Source organism: Mus caroli, chromosome 3, assembly GCF_900094665.2.
Source record: "Mus caroli chromosome 3, CAROLI_EIJ_v1.1, whole genome shotgun sequence".
Classification (NCBI taxonomy): domain Eukaryota; kingdom Metazoa; phylum Chordata; class Mammalia; order Rodentia; family Muridae; genus Mus; species Mus caroli.
This window is the reverse complement of record NC_034572.1, coordinates 107,859,449-107,879,925: the sequence shown is the minus strand read 5'-3', so window position 1 is coordinate 107,879,925 and position 20,477 is coordinate 107,859,449. Positions and strand designations below refer to the sequence as shown.

Sequence of the window (20,477 nt, the reverse complement as noted above, 5' to 3'; positions counted from 1 at the left end):
ATATATATATATATATATATATATATATATATATATATAAATTGGATATACATATCCAAATTAACACCATGCCTGAGTAGGAAGTAGGATATACCCAAGATGGTATCTTTAAAAAGTATTACCTCTCTCTTGAACCATTGTCTGGTGTGCTTATACTGGCATTGCACCATTCACACATTTCAAGTTACTTGTATATCCTTAGATTTGTATTTCCAAAGTAGAAGAGAATAGATGCATACACAGAAATGTACACCACACTCACATACTCACACACATACATGAGATTATACACAACTGGTAAAGAAATACAAAGACACAAAGACACACACACACACACATACACACATGACCAAATGAGCAAAATACAAGTGGCAATGCAAGGAAGTAACTGTCTCTGAGTGCCATATACTTTCTCATCAAAAAACAAGGATCTGAAGATTTTTTTTTTTTTTTTTTTTTTTTTTGGTTTTTCAAGACAGGGTTTCTCTGTGTAGCCCTGGCTGTCCTAGAACTCACTTTGTAGACCAGGTTGGCCTCGAACTCAGAAATCCGCCTGCCTCTGCCTCCTGAGTGCTGGGATTAAAGGCGTGCACCACCACGCCCGGGATTCTGAAGATCTTAATGGTCTTTCTGTGTGTTCCAGTAGCCTCTTAGATATATTCATACCACGTCAGAAGTTTGATTCTAGGTTTCTGATCCTCTTTCTGTTGAATCTTTCTGCAGAATCCGAATGGATGACCTAACATCCCTCGATATTTTGATACTTGTGTTCTCCTGGTATTTTTTTCCCCAAGCATCTCCATATGGTGTGAAAGCCTGTGTAATACAGGGCTGAAAATTCTGACTGCTTCTGAGTTCCACTGCTACCATTTAGTGTCTGTGTGTTCTGAACATGGGTAAATACATCAACCTGCCTGGGCCATAATTTCAAAACCAGTAAAATGGCACTAATAAAACTCTTGACCTCAAAGACCTTTTGCCAGCTGAATTGTTACCACACCTTAGAGGGCAAGCCTTGGAACACTGTTCTAATGAAGCAGCATGGCCTCGCTTCCTACCTGGATTTTTACTGATAGAAAAGTAGTATTTGCATTTTTAAACAGTAGAAGAATGAGGACTGTAAGCAACATAAACTTAGTATCCACCTGTGAAGACTGGGAACAATTACAGACATTTATTGGTTACCTATGATTCATTTTCTTTCCCTCCTCCTGCCCTGCTTCCCAACCCATCCACTCCTGCTTCCTGGCCCTGGCATTCCCGAATACTGGGGCATATAATCTTCCCAAGAACAAGGGCCTCTCCTCTCATTGATGCCCAACTAGGCCATCCTCTGCTATATATGCAGCTAGAGACATGAGCTCTGGGGGTGGGGGGGGCGCCGGGGGAGGCACCCGGGGAGGTACTGGTTAGTTCATTTTGTTCCTTCAATAGGGTTGCAGACCCCTTTAGCTCCTTGGGTACTTTCTCTAGCTCCTTCATTGGGGGCCCTGTGTTCCACCCAATAGCTGACTGTGAGCACCTACTTCTGTGTTTGCCAGGCACTGGCATAGCCTCACAAGAGTTAGCTATGATTCATTTTCACACACTAAAGACAGTTTTCCAAGGCTTCAACAAAGTCTATATAGATCATAAAAATGAACGTAAGTGTAGCCTTTTGCTTTGCTTTCTTTGGGTTTTGTTTATTTGCTTGTCTCTGGGTTTTGTTGTTTCATTTTGTTTTGTGGGCGTCGGCTTGGGATTGTAATCTTCCTCTGACCTACAGTGACCTAGAAGCCTATTGCTCCCTCTTTACATTTTGTTTTCTGGACAAAGCCTTACGAGTTTGAGTAGTCTGCCTTTGAAATGATCTTGTTGCCCAGAATAGCATGAAATTTACACTCCTGCTTCTGCCTACTGTTTACCTAGGATTACAGGCATATACCACCAGGGCAACCTAAAATACCTTTTATGTAGACCTTACACACACACACACACACACACACACACACACATTTTCCCAGATCAATCTAACATACAGCAGTGATGAAATCAGGTAAATTAAGACCTAGTAAACATCTTTATTAAAATTGACACCACAGAATCCTTCAGGAAATCGTTCTTCCTTCATGTAGGTCATGTGTCCCTCTTGCCATGCCGCCTGCTCCCCTAGGTAACACACTTCACTGTATTTGTATAATTATCTCATTGTGACTCTGTATTATATGTCACATTATCATTTTCCTCGGCATACCACTAAATCTTTTCTCTTTCTTTTCCCTCCTCACTTCCCCACATACCCCAAAAAAGTAAAATTTAATAAATAAAAATTTAGTTTTTAAAAACTATAATTCTAATGAGTGTACCACATAGTATTGAACCACACGAGACAATGACCATATATTATAATTTACTGACTACCAATACACTGACAGTTTTCAAAATTCATGTGAGTCATTAACAAAAGTTGTCTACCAACTGTCATGTAATTATGAACTCAATTTCTGTAAGTGACACTGTCAAAGTTCTAAGTGAAGCTCAGGAGCTATTATTTTTTTGTGCACACATACATATATGTTAATGTACACACCTGTTTGTGTGTGTGTGTGTGAAACACTGAGCTCACTAATTTAGTGCTAATCAGGGTGTCTCTGCACACCCTGATCCAATAAAGGAGTTGAAGATACACTCCACCATACCCAGGTTGTACATGGCTTCTGGGGATCTGAACACTTCATGCTTGAATAGCAAGTTCTCTCTTCACCAAGTCTACAATCGCAACAATTAAATGAGTTTGTGTAAGCCCCTTAAACCATTTCTGTATCACTTGTCCAACCTCATTCTTGAGAATTTATCATGATAATGATTCTTAATCCCAGCGAAAAGAAGCTAAAATATATAAATATTCTCAAAAAAGAACTTCTACAAATGATTGATTTCTGAAAATTCCAATGTTTTTGAACATTTCTAACAAATCCATTAAATACAATCTATATTTTCCTAAGCCACGATCAAGCTGGTTCCTTTTATCTTCTTTTACTGATGGCATTAGGAAGTCCTTTTGCAGCACAACAGAATAATAAATGGTTTAGTATTTCTAAATATTTACAACAAACCACCATAAAAAATTATGCCCTTGGTTTTCTCCTAGAATTTGAAGGTAGAACTATACTGGAGGAGACACCACACACTTTGGACACAGGTCATGGAGGAATTAACCTGCAACTGACCATAAGTCTTAGCTCTCATAGTAGTCAATGGTGATACACAAGCTGCCAAGGTTAAAAAGCAATCAACAGTCCTGCCCAGCTGTAAATCCTATGACCATAAAAATGACCAACTAGAAAGTCTCCCATTAATGCAATAGTCATATTTATTTTATCTTGGGGTAACCAACTGGACTTAATGCCTGTCCTATATGAGGGAATCCATACCTGGTACTTTAAACCCGACTACTCATTGCTGGTGAGGTCACAGACCCACAGCAAAAAGAGTACCTTTCACAGCTCATCAAGGAACCTTTCTTTCTTTTTTTTTTTTTCTTTGCAGCAGGTGGAACTCATAGATAAATCCACAACTGCAGAAGTAGAAATGATCATCCTAAGTGCTAAAACGACAAATATTTCACGTTTTATTTTACATATAAATGCCAGCTTTTAATTTTGAGATAAGTGTGTTTAAATACACATGACCATGAGGTTAGATACCTGGTAAGGGACCAGGGCAGAGAAGTAGATCTTCCAAGACATGGGACATAGAGTATAGTGTTACAAAGAGAAAGGGGGAAATTAGAATAGAGGATAAAATTGGAAAGAGGAGGTGATGTCAAAGGAGGTACAACAAACACTAAAGAACATTTGAAAACCCATATGGAAACCTACTAATGAGTATATGAAGTAATTTAAATGGAGTCACCATATTATGGAGAAAATAAAGCCTCAACTAGACATTTTCTGTACTGAGTAAAACCTCCAATAACAGGAATGAGTTAAATTTTGTTTACTCATTCACCAGAGTGCCCAGTAAATCACCCCCATCACAGGCAATTGCCAAAGCTATTTGCTGTTCTCCATAACCCAGTGGTAGGGCCCTATTGCTACATCTACTAAAGCACTAGAAGATGGAGAGGTTATGCTGTTGCCTGACTAGAAACCCCTTCTGAGTGGTCTTCATGGTATTGGAAGGCACTCTGTTTGCATATTCCAGAGAATAGTGATGATTAATACCACCCAGCTACAAACCCTACAGTTTATATCAGCTACCTGAATGCAGAACACAGTAGCCCAAATGTTACAGGAGTAACTGAACACTTTTTTGTTTGCATGTAAACCCATATCCACTCCATGAGATGCAATCCATATCCAACATTGCTAAGGTGGTCAAGACCTCAAGACTGGATATGTCATGACCCTAGAGGAAAACAGAGGGACCCAAACTGAACAATGTGCAGAAAGCAAAGTGAGTTTGAAGCACTTATTTCTAGAACACCAGTGCATACTTTTTGTCTTGCTTTGTTTGTATAATTTAAATTAATTTTCTCCTAAGGATTTTATACATGAATAAAATATATTTTCATGCCTTCCTCCCTTGTCTCACCTCTAACTCCTCCTGTATTTCTCAAAACCTCCCTCATACTCATGAATTCTTCTTCTTTAAATAATAAATATTAGTATTTTATATTAATTATCAAAATATATATTATAGTAAAGAACTATATAAATATTAGACACATGCACATACACACACATGGAACATTCTGTCCTAAATGGAATGACTTTATCAGACCCCTCTCCTTAAAGCCCAGACATCTATGCAGAAAAGGAGGTGGAAAGACTGTTAAAGCCATAGGTGATGGATGACTTCAAGAAATAAATGTCTTCCAGACACAGCAGGACAAATACATATATGATCTCACAAAAACTGCAATAACATTCAAACCAGACAATATCCCAGGACTTTGAAGAGAAAATGGACACAAATTCTTATCCCTAACCAAGAGACTATTTCAAATTATACCTGCTGGGATAGAATAAATCAGTACTCTTTAATGAAGTGCCACTGAGTAAATCAATCACCCTGAGGAGTATTTGAACAAAACAAAACAGATTCCGTGTGTGTGTGTATCCGTGCGTGCCTGTGGTGTGTTCAAGCATGTAATATTTCTATATTTCTTTAATATGTTTATATATTTCTTTAGATAATAGATATGTATTATTCAAAGAAAAAGAATTCATGACTATGAGGTGGGGTTGTGAGAGATACAAGAGGAGTTAGAGGGGTGACAGGGAGGAAGGCATGAAAATGTATATTTTATTCACATATAAGATTCTCAGAATAAAATTAAATTTAAATTATAAAAACATAGCAAAGCAAAAAGTATGTACTGGTATTCTAGAGATACACAATGTCCTGAAGGATTTTTTTTTATTTTGGTTTTGGGATTGACTTATTAACTAGCTACTACATCAATGAATATAGAGCCTACACTTTCATGTTCATCTTGACCAACCCATAGCACAATATGAAGGTAAAATACGGATAATATTAGCATTTTTATTATTTTTATTACCTAGAAATTGGTGTAAGCATAACGTTAATATTGGAACACTAAGTAGCTGTTCATGCTTGTAATCTCAGCATTTAAGAAGCTGAGATAGGAGTACCTCAAATTTGAGGCCAGTGTAAATTATGTAATGAATACCAGGCAGCCTGAGTTACAGAGTGAGATCCTGCCTCAATAAGAGGAGGAGGATTCAGCTAGAGAGAGGCACAGAGGTTAAAAGCACTCGCTGCTATGAAGAGAACTAGATTTGGTTCCCAGAATCCATATGAAGGATTGCAATAATCTATTACTCTGGATCCTGGGGATAAAATTTTCAACATTAACTTCAGTTGCCAAGACTAGCCATTACTACTGCTAATCTGTTTGATGTGCTTTGTATGTGCAAGAATGGAAAGCTTATAAACACTAGCATATTATAATATATATTTAAAATAAAATATTACAGTTGCATGCTAGAGTGATTGGTTAGCAGTTAAGAGCACTGGCTGTTCTTCCCCAGGTCCCAAGTTCAATTCCCAACACCTACATAGCAGCTCATAATTATCTTTAATTCCTGTTCCAGGGGAATCGACACATACACACAAAGACATACATGAAGTCAAAACACCATTGTACATAAAATAGACAAATTATTTTTCAAAAACAATTAGATATTGTTTGTATTAATTATACTTGAGCATGGTATTAGGGCAATAATATCTTTTCAAATTTAGTTTTACATAAACAATTTTATTGTCAACTTAAATATATCTCCATTAGCAACACTATGCTTGTATATTTACTTATATACACTAATACCACAAATAAAAATAATTGTAGGAATCTTAAAACTACAGATTATAAAAACCATCCTGGGAAAACATGAGTATCTGATAGTCAAACAATGATGGGCATCAAGTTGAGAATGGCATAGACAAATATATATATATATATATATATATATATATATATATATATATATATATTAAGTTGATTACTTAGAATTTTCTGAACTTTATAATTAATTTTATCAGTGAAAAAAATGTAATCCTATTTTGACAGTCTTTTCAGAAAAAAATAAAGCAAATGATCAAATGCAAATATGACCTCTTAAAATGTTTTTTAAAATATTATAATCAATTTCACAACATTTTAAATTTAATTGCCAAGAAAAAATACACTGCCATACATATATATATATATATATATATATATATATACACATATATACATATAAATATGCTCAAAAAAAAAAACAAAAACAAAAAACCAAAAATCAAAAATCAAAGTACTCATCAAAATGAAGTGCATGTCTACCCCCTTAGTAACTGTTTATTATTCTAACTATAGACTCTAGAGATGTATAGAGATGAAGAGTGCATAGAGCACAAAGTTTAGGCTTGAATTGCAGTGGTGGCCATACCTTTAATCCCAGCACTTGGGAGGCAGAGACAGGCAGATTTCTGAGTTCGAGGCCAGCCTGGTCTACAGAGTGAGTTCCAGGACAGCCAGGGCTATAGAGAGAAATCCTGTCAAAAACAAAAAACAAACAAAAAAAAAAAAAAAGAAAGAAAAAAAAGAAAAATGTTCCGTGTCTTTATATCCTTGATAGTACTTAATTTGATGTCTAGTTTTTGACAAGGAATATCTGACATTAGCCCTGAGGAAAGAAAATAGAGCTAATGTGGCAATTTTAACACAGTATGACCTCTCTAAACACACGAATAGATAGCCATTGTACTCATCAAATGAGAAAAGCTGTATTTTGTTTGACATTTGACTGTTTATTGTAACTGTGAAAAATCTATAAAGCTGAAGTGGTATCAAGTATGGGAATTGTTGGCTATGTGACACCTGGATTCTATTAACACTCGAAAGCAGAAGTAATTTATAATAACACTTATAGGTCAAAATTATCAGCTCTACATTTTATGGAGAAGAAAATAACTTCTCTGTCTTTAACTATTAATTTGTTCCATGGGACAGATTCCAGACTCACAGAGGAAAGTGAGGACATAAGGAAAAGAGTTGATGGAAGTTTGCTGTAGAATGAATTGTGGCATCAAATGAGAAAGACAAGAAACTCCCCTGTGAGTAAATGATACTTCGGTTAATTCTGAAAAGTCAGAGAAAACACCCTGCCTGATTGTTTTTGCTTAACTGGATTAGAAGCAGCAGGAAAGTGTACAAAGAATCTAATGCAAAGACCAACGGAGAATTGTGGAGAAATGGGATAAAACAAAGCCATCTGCTAAGAGAATAGAAGGGCTTTAAGAGGTAAAGTCAGAGACATAAGGGTGATGTGTACGTTTTATTAAGTGTCCATGGAAACTGACCTCTATTGCAACTGATTTGGAAAGCCATTGGAAGGTTACATTAGAGACAAGTGATAGGACCCAATTTTTTTATGAATATTTTTTAGTCAGTTTTAATTTCAAGTAACTTTTTCAAACTACTGAGACTTGAGGATTGAGAAAATCATGAGAAAATTCAGAGCCCTGAAGCCCAACCAGATGGTCATAAAGAAGTATTGCAATCCTACAGATATGAGATGGTGTAATGTGTGGGTGAACTATGCATTACTGTGTCAGATTCTGGGCACCCTGGGAAGACAGAGCAAACAGTAGTAAGGCTGTATTTCAGCTGGGAGAGAAAGGGATCAAAACCCAAAAGGCAAATTCTGAGAGATTGGTTTTTGTTTGAACAGCACAACTAATTACATTTCCATGACCTGAGAGATTCAGAAGACTAAATAGAGGAACGGGCTAGGAAGACAACAGTTCAGTTTAGAGAATACAAACTTTTGACTAGCCTCATGTACTACAAATAGATGGGCAGGCAATCAAGTTTATAAACCTGTAACTAAGGACAGAGATAAAGGTTAGAAGAAAATGTTAGGAGTTGAGAGTCTACCAATACTATTCAAAGCCAATTAATTTAATAATATTGTTATTTTTTAAGCAATGCGAATATAGCTTCACCTGAAGGAAATCATTAGAACGTAGCAAATGTTATAATAAATACTTTTACTTTAAGTCAAAGTGGGTCTAAAGATAAAATTTTTCAGGAATTTTTAAAAACATCATATTGTAATTATTGGCTCTAATGCTTGCTATAATATGAGTGATTGCATGAAAAAGCTCATGAGATTTAGCGATTTAAGTTACTTATTTGTCTCACAAAGAGGTTTTATAAATGTCTAGGCACCTTGGTCCTGTGAAGACTCTATGCTCCAGTGTGTGGGAATGCCAGGATCAGGAAGCAGGAGTGGGTAGGTTGGTGAGCAAGGGGAGAAGGGAGGGGATAGAGGGTTTTTGGAGGGGAAACCAGGAAAGGGGATAACATTTGAAATGTAAATAAAGAAAATATCTGATTTAAAAAAAAGGAGGAAAAATAAACTTTTAAAAAATGTCTAGGCAAGTTTGTTTAAATTACTCCCTTATAAAATACGATTATTAATTAATATGTTTACATGTACATTATAAACACAACTGTATGTGAGGTGTGATTTCAAAATAGACCTATTACTGTTGAGAACCCTGGGTCATTTTTTAGTAGTACAGCTATTATAAAGAAAGCAATGTTGCCCCACTGTTGTGATTGACTCAAGGGTAACAAGCTCACATCTTATGTGCTGATATCCAGTGTTCACTGGCCCTGCAAAAATTAGCAAAAGTTAAAGGGTTTTTTTAGTTACATGGTTCTATGCAACACACAAATTATCACGAAACCATTAAGGAATGTATATCCTTAAGATCTTGGGTCTGGGCATACTTCCTCAACTCTGGCTTACATCACTTCCCCCTCACACCATGTCAACTGCTTTATGCACAATGCCTGGTTTCAACAGCTTCCTTTGAAGTCCTTTGTAATGTTAGTTGCTTTTCTGCTTCCAGCTTTCATGTCACATCTCAGAATGGACTCACTTGGTTATTCGGTGCTCAATGGTTATTTGTCAACTGACTTTCTTTGGCCTTTCTCTGTTTCTATGCTCTTTTCCTGTGTCTCTGCAAACGTGCTTCATACCACGTACCATTGTTATTGGTATATATTTATGTATGTGACTATCGGGTGATTTCTGCCTTTTCTAGTAGACTGCTGATTCTATGAGGTAGGTTGTGATGTTTCTTAACTATTCTAACTAACTAACTTAACTATTGGCTGAAGCATGTATCAATAATGGAACATGCATTTATTAAATTAAATGAATCAGTTTGGAGCCTATCATAACATGGGTATATAATAGAGATTTAACTTGTGTTTGTGAACAAATTGATGAAGTATATTTCCTTTTCACTATCACTATTGGAGTTACACTCATACCCCAATGGTAACACATCCTGGCATACTGCCTACAACTACAGCTGTAACCATCAACATACAGAGGTTATACACAAAAATGGAAATAACATGAATTCTTGACATTTTGGAGTAGGCTGAATCCTCCACCTTCTCATACTACACAAGCTTACATAAACTGAATTGAATGCAGTACAGTGAAGACATGGAAGGAAAGCACAATCTAAGAATGTGTAACAACTGTAAAATACAGCATTTCTGATTTATAAATCACAAAGATTATTTATTTCTATGAATTTCTATAGCTATCTATAGATGCAAACATATAAACCACATCTGGGTTGCCAGATGACTTTTGGATTATTGAGTTGTAGCCAACACCTCCATTCAACAGCCCTTCCTCAAATATCCCTTTCTTCCTGTTCTAGGATCTGTCGCCATGCTTAGTAAAATTGACTGATAGTCAACTTACTGCTTTTAGTACAACCGATATGTACAACACATAGCAATATGTGAATATATATACATATATATATTCATATATATGTGTATGTGTGTGTGTGTCTTTCTTCTAAAATTTTATGACTGCCTATAGGCCTTCTTTTTATTTATTAATACCGTTAATCTTCTTCTGTGTCTTGCTTGAGTATGAAACTTCATAGTTGAATAACTATACATATAATATATAAATTATTTCTATAGTTCAAAGAAATATTTATTTTATTACATTGATTAAGAGACAAATCACTGTTTCTAATTGCTAATTAAAAGGCTGATTAATCCCCAATAATATGCAAAAAAGAGGGCAGGAATATTTATATCAAATGTTTTTATAGGCTGATTTTTTAATTTCCTTTTATACTCAAGGAGAAAAATTATTTATGACCACCATCAGATCAAACACATTGCTCCAAGTGTTCAAGCCAGATATAGTCATAAAGACAACAGATACTATCAATAGCTGAGAATGTCCAAAGATATCTTTGGAAAGAATTGGTGAATGCTTTTTCAAATACTGGAAGCAAGATCCGATTTATCTGTTACTATAAAATGAATATGTGAATAATGGAGGCCATGTAGACAGCCAGGATGATGAAGCCCATGCCTGAAGTACACAGACCTAAACTCAATCCTCAGAATTCCCTAAAAAAGCAAGACATGGTGAAATATACTTCTAATTCTAGCACATAGGAGAGAGATGGAGACGAGTGGATTCCTTGGAGATCCTGACCAGCCTAGGCTACTTGGAAAGAGACCCTTGGGTAGGGGTTCAAGGAAGAGATGGATATAGCCTTGGGAATAATAGCTTAGGATGTTCCCCCATTCACAGACAGACACAAACAATGAGAAGAAAAGAAATGTCGACATGGTAATGCACACCTTTGATCACAGGAATTGTTAGACAAAGCCAAGTGGATCTCTGTGAGTTGGAGGCCAGCCCTGTCTCCATTGTGAGTTTCAAGTCAGTACATAGCAAGACCCTGTCTCCTTAAAGAAAGAGAGAAGGAAGGGAAGGAAGGAAGAATAGGGGGAAAGAGAAGGTGGGAGGAACAAAGGAATGAAAATAAAGAGATGAGAGAGGGTGGGGAATAGAGAAAGGAGGAGGAGTCAGGGGAAGGGGAAGAAGAGAAGAAATAAGAGGAACAGAAGGAGAAATATAGTCATTGCTGGTACACTTACATGAGAAAGTCCTCACACTTTAACTTCACATGACTAACTTAACTAAATTTTTATCTTGTTCCACTCTTCTGGATGATGGAAGAAGGTAACTGCAAAACAAATTATGAATATATACGTGCTATCTGTCATCATGATAGCAACAGGAACACAAATAAAGTGTATCTATTATTATTTGTACAGAAACTTCAGGAAGAAAATTGACATATGAGGAATTTCAAAATAATGATAGTGTTTCAATTTTTGTTAGCCCTTCATCTTTTTCTGCATTCCTCATGTTGATTACATTCAAAGGATCTTTCTTAATAATCTGGGTTGGCACTTGTACACTGGAGGTAATAAACCAGTTCACAACCATCAATTCCTGAAAATAACTTGTTGCTTATTTCTATAGATTAGAAACAACAATTACTGAGCACCACTGTTAACTGAGCAAACCAATCAGATCATGAATCTACCAGATACAGTTTATTAAATTAGTGAGAGCAAAAATAACACTCATCAGCTTCTAGTAGCAATCTTTTTAGGTTGCTTTGTGACTTAGGTTTGGACAAAAAGTAAGAGCACTAGACTTTTACCATTAAACTTAAATGTAGGCCAAAAAGTAATTTTAATTGTAAGACTGTAGTTTAGCAAGACCTCTATTTAGTACCCCATTAGAGACACTCAGGGCATTTATACAGTTGACATGTTGTAAGATTTGCATACTAATTTTAGACATCAGTGCACCACAATCATAAGATAAACCAAAGGTTTATGAAAAACAGAAACTATCCATTGAAGTATGGAAGACAAATGCTAACACTCTGATACAAGACCATGCCTGACCCTTGAGTAGACAATATCTAATTATTTTCTGTTTACTAGTTATCACACAGATAATCAGGATCTTTTATGTCAGTTTATTCCTGGGAAATGGATCACAATGAAGAAATACTCTGCATAAAGTATACACAACACAGCCTGGTATATACCAAGCAAGTATGTAGTGTTAGTTGTTCAGAAGATATGAAGAAAAGTTTTGTAGATCTGTGATATTTGAGGTAAAGCTGAAGACATAAAGTATGAATGTGTCTGTGATGAGTAAGAAGAAAACAAATAGGGCTGCACTGACTGCTCTTCCAGAGGTCCTGAGTTCAATTCCCAGCAACCACGTGGTGGCTCACAACCATCTGTAATGGGATCCGATGTCCTCTTCTGGTGTGTCTGAAGACAGCGACAGTGTACTCACATACATAAAATAGAGAAGAAAACAAATAATTTAGAGAATCAGATCCAAAATCTGGAGAATAAAGACAAGAGCCTTTACCATGTCACAAATGCAGGGTCAGCAACAGTGTGACTGGAAGCATGAGAAAAGCTCTCTCATAGTCTGGACACACAGTTTCTCTATACCACATTAAGTCATTTCAACAGTAACTTTAGTTCTCAATGAAAATAAGTCACCATCAACATTTCAAAGGAACCACGACAGCAGGCTGTGCTGAGCTGTTAGACTCTAGTCTAAGAAGAAAAGACAAACACCAGTTCTATTGTTTTCCTGCAGAGGCTAAAACCACCAGGTATGAAAATGCAGGAGAGTTCCTAAGAGCCTTGTCCAAGATTGCAACTAGGGCTCTTTTTGGCAGTTACTCTTTCAGGAAGTTGTATGTGAAATCACAGTGAGAAGCAAAGCCAACCAGCACATGCCATGCCGTCTAGGGTTCGCTCTCTGAAGCCCGGATGTCAGTTTACCAGTGAGACAGAGGAAGGAAGCCTCTACTGATATTCTATGAGCTCAGATTCTGTGAATAGGGACCTTCATGTGCTGAACAGTCCAGGGCCATTCAAGAGCAATTAAATTTGGTTAAAATAAGAAAGAAATGCTTTTTAAGGGGGTGAGGGGGAAAAAAGAAAAGAGTGGGGTTTGAGGGGGTTGCATAAGTAGATCGCGCTAGGGCACTTTTACACAGGTTTGTTTAGTTCTCATTTGTCAAGCTGTATTTAAGCTGCTCTCTTACTCTGAAATCCGATAACCTTTCTTTTCTCTGAGTTCTTTCTGCTAAACTAATAGCACTGTCTCTAATTCCACAGCAGCAAGCAATGAGTTTGTTTTACCAGATAACAGTAGGCCTGGTGATCAGCCAATGTCTAAAGAACCATTAGCCAAGTCAGTAGTAAGCCAGAGACTGCAACTGATCGATAGATATTACTCTCTAAATCACTTTAGAATTGTCGTTTCATCTTCTCTGCAAGCTAAGCACTATTCATGTTATCCTGACACAACTGAAAATTAAAGAATAATTTTTAAAAAGAAACCTCTTACCCCAACAAATCAAACTATATTATGGTTGTGAAAGGAGAAGTGAATGTACTAGATGCATTCTAATAATATAGACATAATTTTAAATTAAAAGAAAAGCCATACTTTTTTTTTTATTAAATTGCAAGTAAAATTAAAAGTTCCAGTTTAGGAAGGATACAGGAAATGGCCCAGAATGTCACTTAAATAGACTGAAGTAAGAGAACTTAAGGAAGGTTGTGACATTTAAAACATCTGTGTTATGTCTCTCTCTCTTTACTAGGAAATAAAACTACTATAATTTGAAAATACTAGTAAAACAAAGCAAGCAAGCAAGCAAGGCAGGAGAAGGCAGGAAGGAGGGAGGAAGACAGACAGGGAGAGAGGAAGTTGCCTCTTTCCACTTTAGCCTAGGTCACATTTCCTCAGTGTTAAATGAGGGAAGTAAAGGCAGAAATGCAGAGCATGAATTCTTAGTGGTTACGTCAACCGCTCTTAATTACTTCTCCACAAATGACTGGTAGGAGAAAGTGTGCTTTTGAGACAATAAAATTCTGCCTTTGAAGTACCTAAAAATAAATCATTCAAAATTATTTAGAGTTAAGAATAAGACGCATTAGGCACAACCCTCATACACCTAAGTACTGTTAAATAATATTACAAGAACTCCTGATAAACCATTGCATCATAACTGCCTCAGGTTCCTAGGAACATTGACTTCTGAAAGAAGGGATGATCCTCCATTCAGAAGACATGAAGATACTATTTCTTGAAATTAATGTTGCGGTAAAAAAAATATTCTTTTCTTACTTGCTAACAATTACTGTTGTGATACCAGAAGTGCACAGTAGAGCAGACATCATGGCCAGCCATTTAGACAGGGTCCTTCCTTAATTAACTACACAGTTATTTCCAATGTAAAGGCTGTTTCTGTAGTTTCAAATATTTTAGCAATCCAGAATAACGACTTTTATTTGAATCTTAGCTACCATAGTCTCTCATTTTTTTTCAAAGTCAACTATATATTTAGAAAATGTTTAACATGTATGAAAGTGCAACATCATGATTCTGACACATAAATAAAAGTCTTACAATGAATATGATATTTATCATATGATTAGAATTGGTAGGAAAAGAGCAGAAATGACATATTCTCATATATATTCCATAAACATATTACACACATATATATATATAAGTATATGTGTGTAAGTATGTGTAATATATACATATATTGTGTTTGAAATTGAAATTGTGTTTTCTATTACTATTACTTTTATTACTATTGCTAAACACTATGTCTTCAACCAACAATAAATGTACACAAAAGTTTTTTAGAAATAGCTACCCTTTTTACTCCAGTGCTGGTAATCTGATGTTCAATTCACGTCCCTGGCTGCATTAGCAATATGTGCATGATCAAATAATGAGACATTGACTTTCTCCAAACTTAGGAAAGTGAAATTACATGCATTCCACCTGATTTTCTTATACTATCATATCAAGTACTGTCCTTCTTGCTAATCAAAACCCCAGCACATCACATTAACCTGGCCATGGCACCAAGTCTGAGATGTATATGAAAGAAAATGTGTATCAATATTATACAGTTTCATCTTACACACTCAGAAAACCTTTTACAATATTTAATGTTCCTTATGAGAAGGATTATTTAAAAAGCTCCATTCTGTGCCCCCGTTTCCTCTTGAGTAAAATGCAAAAGGACGCTGATTAGCACTTGCTGCAAATTCAAGCCCTAGAACTCTCAGGAGAGAGATTTTATCTGAGCACTTTTTACTCCTTTAAATAAGTCAGCCTGTGAAAAAGTACTCTTGAATTTCTTTTTTTAATAAACCATGATAAACAAACTAGAGTCTTAAAAAAAAACGAGTAAAATCTGCCTCGGGAAAAGATATTAGAAAATAAATTCCACCCACCCAATACAAAACTCAGTGGTATTTACCTTGTTGTGTTTTAAGACTAATTTAAACAGTGTTGCCCCCTTTATTTTAGTCACAAGCTCAGGAAAATAAGGAATCAAAAAAATTAAACAGTAAACAGTCATGCTGCCTCTTTACATATATTTCTCATTTTTACTTAATCTTGTTTCAAACTGTTGTAAATTACACATTATGATACTAAACCAAATGGGCAGTAGTTGAAAGAATCCTTGTTAACTAAATAAATACACAGCACTCCAACTAATCTTTGATATATAATCCATGCAAAAAAAAAAAGGTTCTACCCATGAGCTCTTACATTTTATTAAAAGACACAATATTAATTATCCTTCCAAGTACTGCACTTATTAGCAAGAGCATGCCTGCTGTTTTAATTATTCTAATTAAAGAACTACAGAGACAAGCCTGAGTTCTCACAGGTTGAATTAGCACACTCAGGAGCCAGCACCATTTCACCTGCTGATCCCGGGCACTCTAAAGAGCACTTCTGCAGCACTGACTGCTCAGGGTTGGCAAGCCATTAAAATCCCTCGTAGAACTTATCAACAGTTTACAAGACTCACTTGGCTTAACGGGTAAAGGTGGAAGGCCATTAGGATTGGGTTTTTTAGTTCAACTAGGTATGAGCAGTCACTGTATTAAGCTTTAGCCAGGTACTGTGTGATTTCAAACTCACACAATAAACTATGTATTTGAACACAGGCATAACTCAGTCACTGTAAATTTCACATACATCCCAGGCCCTGTTTATAGTAAGTTCTGAACTAATTATGCACACACTTAATCCCTGAATTCCGGAGGTGAAGCATAGGCAAATATAGCAAACATAAAACAGAAGTTAATGTCAATGAATACTCATTAAATAACAGCATTTCTCAGCCTCTCTCTCTCTCTCTCTCTCTCTCTCTCTCTCTTTCTCTCTCTCCCACTCCCCCTCCCTTCCTCCCTCCCCTCCCCCCGTGTGTGTGTGTGTGTGTGTGTGTGTGTGTGTGTGTGTGTGTGTGTGATTGTATGTGAAATCATAGTAGAGACTGTGTGTTGGAAACTTTCAAGTTACTTTAGATTCTCAAAGTCAAATAATATGTGAAGTCAACAGTCAACTTCATTAATCCATTCTCTTCCGAAAATAACTCCACAAAACCTTCTTGTATATATTGTTTTTAGAGTCTAAATTTATTATGAAAACATTATGAAATATTCTACAAAGTTTATAATAGTGTTTTAATTTTATATGAAAACCATCCCATTTTAAATGTTCTTTTGTTTAAGCCACTGAAGCATACGTACACATCTTTGGGAAACCTATTAAGTCAGTATAATACTAGAATAAGATACCTGCTTTAGAAAGCCATGTTAATTTTACTCAGCCCTTTAGCTACATTCCTAAATGCCAGAGACAAAGTTAGTTTCTCCTTCTTTAGTGACTGGGGAGTTGAGAGGGTGTTTCCTTTTTAAGTATTTATTTACTATTATTTCTTTTATGAATTTGAATAGGTTTAAAAAATGAAGGTCTACAAGATTGAATTAATAAAACAGTAGTTTTCCACTATGTAGAGAGTACCTGCCAACTTCATTAAAATAAACACCCAAATCTTGCCATGAAGTTATTTAATGACTTATACTATTTTCAAAATATTTCATTAGAAATAGCATGACCTGGTGCTTCACTTTTTCACATGCTCTTTAGTTTTATACAATAGGAAACATAATTTTGTGCAATGGATGTGATGGAGTACTGAGATATTTGCTAAAAGTGTTTCAGATGTGTTGTTAAGATTTCACATAGAAAATTAGAGCCTAAAAACATGGGAATCTGATTGACTTGAAACCCCAGTGTGAAAAAGCAAAGAAAATATCTCAAGGCAGAAAAGGCATTCAGGTAACCTCTATATGGGTAATCACTGCAGAATGTCTCAGATTCTGTACTCCTAAATAACTGTCACTAGAATATTCAAACTATTCAAGCTGTGTATGTGGACAAGCTGGGATAAAACAGCAATCTATTCTTCCTTAGGCAAGTAACATTTTGTTCAATATCACTAAGTAATAGACTTTCCTTTGCTGAAGAAAACCAGCAGAGGGCAGAACTGCTGTCCAAACTGCCCAACCCAAAAGAGGACAGAATACCAAAAAGTAAACTGCCAATTTTTGAGGTAGTCTACTTTCAAAGATGCTTATATTTATCCTTGAAGAAGTTGAAACGAATCAACATAAGTAGCCTCAATCATTGCAAAAAAAATCGAATTGAGCCCCACTGTGGCCTAGGGTCACCAGAGCTCATCACAGAATGAATGAGAAGCTGTCTGTTCCAGATGCTAGGGCTGGCCCCCCTGAAGTGCTAACTCTGTTTAGGGAACGCTCAGATTTGTGCAACAAGACCAAAGGCCAGGCTCAGGTTTCTACTAAACCTGTGCCTTCAGAGTTGGGTTGGCATTTCCAACCCCATTCTCTCCTCTCCTCTCTATTCCCCGCTTCTCTCTGCAGTCCTGACAAAGCTGGTTTTCTACTGTGAATTGCTCCGGCTCACCAACTCAAAGGGCTTTCTCCTGCCAGCCGAGTCTACAGCACCTAAGGGACCGCTGCAGCCAGATGCCTTTTCGGGAAAGGGCGGGGGCGGGGGAGGGAGGAGGCAAGCTGAGGGAGGAGTGAAGTCGCTTTCCCTCCTCCGGTACTGACAGGGCTACAGTCAGCTACACAGGTCTGGCCATTCAATATTTGGTAGTGCCACGTAGGAACTTTTTCCTTACCTTCCCCCTCCTATCCCAGGCCCCCTCCTCTTCCTCCCAATCCCTAGTCGTCTGCCCACCACCCCATTTGCTTGGAGACTTTCATCGCCCTCCAAGAGAGTTGTAGGTCCAACCTGCAAGAATAAGCTGTTTGGAGGGGACAAGGGATGAGTGAGGATGAGGGGGTCATGGAGAGGAGGGGGGCTAATCATCAGGGGAAACTGCCCCCCCCCCTTCTGCCCCGAGCACTCCTGAACTCCACTTTATCGTCTGGGAAATGTGTTCCGCTGAGAAGCATTTCAAAATGCCACACACAAAGTGCTCTCAATATTCTAGCTTCATCCCCCCTGGTTTCTCTTATATCCCCCAAAGTAAAAGCAGCCCGTTTTTCACTTCCTTGCAGACAAAGAAGTTTATCACAGTTCACTTTATACTCTTTCTCAGTATTTTCTCCTCAGTTCACCCTTCAAAAGATATCTCCTTTAGAACCCGAAGAAACCCAAAGATTGGTTCAAAGGACAGAGGACTCTGAGTAAAGACTGTTCTTGAAACAAAAGCTTTGTACCACTGCCTTCCTGTTCAAGGTAATTTTTTTTTCCTTTTTGCAAAGAAAATGAGAAGGGATGACGGGTGTTCTCTGCCTGCCCGGTGCCTGACAGATCTTTTAATCCTGCCACCTACCTCCTAGCCCATTACTGTCCCGCCTACATCCATCTTGCTGTTTCCAGTTTCCACACTTAACCTGGTAGCAACTACAATCTGGATTTTATTTAAAAGAAGTGGGGAGACGACAAGGGGGAAGAGCACAAAAAAAAGAAGAAAGCCGGGTGGCAATGTCCCACCTCCCCAAACTTTTTTTTTTCCTCCTTACCTCCTCTGACCTCTCTGGCTTGGAAGAGAAAAGTCAAGGCGAGGGTTGAGATGGTGAGATCCCAGATCCACCGTTTCGTTTTCCACCTGGACCAGGGCTCCATCTCCAAGCCCCACGCTCACGACTGTGAACCCACGAAATTGCCACTGCAGACCAACTTTGTCCCTTCCAAGGTGTCGCCTACGTTCGCTACACAGCCATCCGGAAGGGAAAGGGAGTTTAAAAAAAAAAAAAAAAAAGTCAAAGGGCTCTAATTTTTTTTTCTCCAATTTGATGGTTTGCTTCCTTCCTGTCTCTCGCCCCCTCCTCTCCCTCTGGGGTGGCCCGCAGGAGACTGCGACCCCGGGACCCGTCCTACGCCTGACCCTGCCTTCAGACTGAGGGCAGATGAAGGGTTTCAAGAAAAAAAGCTGAAAGCACTGAGCACCCCTAAAGGCTTCATGCTGTGGGTGGGCTGGACAAGAGGCTTGCGCAGCCCCCTCCTCCGCCCACTCCTCCCGCCTCCCGTGTGCCCGAGAAACTGACAAGCCGACTGAAGGTCATACCCAATCACAGGCCTCCCCGCAGCCTTGAGCCCGCCCAGTCTCTCCCTGGAGGATCCAGACTTCTGTGCAGGCCCAGCCCACCAGCCACCCTTCATCTTCCCTCTCCTCCCCCCTCCTCAAATCCCCCCCGAAAAGAAATGGGAGGGAGTTAGGCGGGACCAAAGCTGGACTCCTGCACTTTGGGAATGAAAGGAATTGCAGGACAGCCCCGCAGCACTCGGGACGTTCGAGTAGCTTCTGTATTCAATAAAAACCAAGCGCTCTACTTGCACGTCTGGGAATCCCTCTTTCTTAGGAGGTGGGAGGGGAAAGAGGGGAGAAAACCAGCATGTTCACTGGCCCCATGGCTGGAGTCCTGGACTGGCAGCTGTAATCTTATCCATCTCCAAAAACCTTGCTTCCTAAGGCAGCCATGGAATCAGGAACCAGTGGGCTCTGTGCTGCCTGCATCCAAAAGTGTTTTAATAATATTTTTTAACTAGAGACTAATGAAGGTGGCATGAAGGAACTCTAAAGATCAAAATCCTCATCTTGTAGGCAAAATCTAGTTGGTGAGATGAAAGTTAAGCTTCTCAAATGTTCAAAGACTGCCCAGA

At 37.8% G+C, this 20,477-nt stretch overlaps 1 protein-coding gene across 4 annotated transcripts in view; it reads right to left on the bottom strand.

Annotated features, from left to right (window-relative positions):
* Col11a1 (collagen type XI alpha 1 chain) overlaps positions 1-19,807 on the bottom strand; it is a 187,134-nt gene extending 167,327 nt beyond the window's left edge. The window contains exon 1 of one of the 4 annotated variants that reach the window (XM_021159058.1): positions 19,337-19,807. In XM_021159058.1, the coding sequence (XP_021014717.1) occupies positions 19,337-19,439 (103 nt within the window). In that variant the 5' untranslated portion in view covers positions 19,440-19,807. The remainder of the gene's footprint in view (positions 1-19,336) is intronic. The other 3 variants (XM_021159057.1, XM_021159060.1, XM_021159059.1) reach the window with 3 other exon arrangements.
* Between the last annotated feature and the right edge of the window lie 670 nt (positions 19,808-20,477).